The sequence below is a fragment of the Mandrillus leucophaeus genome, unplaced genomic scaffold (genome assembly GCF_000951045.1).
Source record: "Mandrillus leucophaeus isolate KB7577 unplaced genomic scaffold, Mleu.le_1.0 Scaffold215, whole genome shotgun sequence".
NCBI lineage: Eukaryota > Metazoa > Chordata > Mammalia > Primates > Cercopithecidae > Mandrillus > Mandrillus leucophaeus.
Window position 1 is genome coordinate 876,921 of NW_012102199.1, and position 1,348 is coordinate 878,268.

The window sequence follows — 1,348 nt, forward strand, 5'->3', positions numbered from 1 at the left end:
TCCTTTGGTTATATACCCAGTAATGGGATTGCTGGGTCAAGTGGTCTTTGAAGAATTGCCACACTGTCTTCCACAATGGTTGAACTAATTTACATTCCCATCAACAGTGTAAAAGTGTTCCTATTCCTCCAGAGCCTCACCAGCATCTCTCACCCAGGGTTGCTCTGTCACCCAGGCTGGAGTGCAGTGATGCAGTCATGGTTCACTGGAGCCTTGACCTCCTGGGCTTAATCCTCCTGTCTCAGCTTCACCAGTAGCTGGGACTACAGGCATGCATCACCACGCCTGGCTAATTATTTTTTTGTAGAAATGGGGTCTCACTATGTTGCCCAGGCTGGTCTTGAACTCCTAGGCTCAAGAGATCTTCCCAACTTGGCCGCCCAAAGTGTTGGGATTACAGGCGTGAGCCACCAGGCTGGTCCCTTTCCATCTTTATTAGACAAGTTGCATATTTCCATCTTCCTGGAATAATTCCCCCCACAGCTTGGCTTAAGAGAGAGAGAGGGAAACCAGGTGTGGTAGCTCACGCCTGTAATCCCAGAACTTTGGGAGGATGAGGCAGGTGGATCACCTGAGGCCAGGAGTTCGAGACCAGCCTGGCCAATATGGCGAAACTCCATCTCTACTAAAAATATAAAAATTAACTGTGAGTGGTGGCACGTGCCTGTAATCCCAGCTACTCGGGAGGCTGAGGCACGAGAATCACTTGAACCTGAGAGTCGGAGGCTGCAGTAAGCCAAGATTGCGCCACTGCACTCCAGCCTGGGTGATAGAGTGAGACTCTGTCTCAACAAAAAAAAAAAAGATGGGGGGAGATATCTGAGTTTTGAGGAACCCCTAGGATGCAGAGGGTGGGATGAAGTGGGCTGAGCACCCTCTACTGCCCATTCCAGGATGAAGATGGAAAGGAACTGTCAGACGAGGATATCCGAGCTGAGGCAGACACCTTCATGTTTGAGGGTGAGGATGTGGGGTGAGGCTGGAGGAGGGCAGGAAGGGGCATCATTGGCTGCAGATAGCATCTCTGCTTTCTTCAGGCAGCCTCCATTCAGATACCCTCATCTACCTGCAGGTCACGACACAACATCCAGTGGGCTCTCTTGGGTGCTGTTCAATTTGGCAAAGTATCCAGAATATCAGGAGAAATGCCGGGAAGAGATTCAGGAAGTCATGAAAGGCCGGGAGCTGGAGGAGCTGGAGTGGTGAGTGCGAGCTCAGGGGAATGGAGGGGGCAGGCTGAGGCCAGAACCTTGGGTGTAAGCCTCTTCTCTCCCACTTACTGATGGTGTGACCTCAGACAAGCCACTTTAGCTTCCTGAATTGCAATTTCTTCAACTATAAAATGGGC

General features: G+C 50.9%; 1 protein-coding gene across 1 annotated transcript in view; it reads left to right on the forward strand.

Moving 5' to 3' along the window:
* LOC105540093 (cytochrome P450 4F22) overlaps window positions 1-1,348 on the forward strand; it is a 35,699-nt gene that overhangs the window by 25,924 nt on the left and 8,427 nt on the right. Inside the window, exons 8-9 of the mRNA XM_011980580.1 lie at window positions 894-960; window positions 1,073-1,202. Of these exons, the coding sequence (XP_011835970.1) occupies window positions 894-960; window positions 1,073-1,202 (197 nt within the window). The remainder of the gene's footprint in view (window positions 1-893; window positions 961-1,072; window positions 1,203-1,348) is intronic.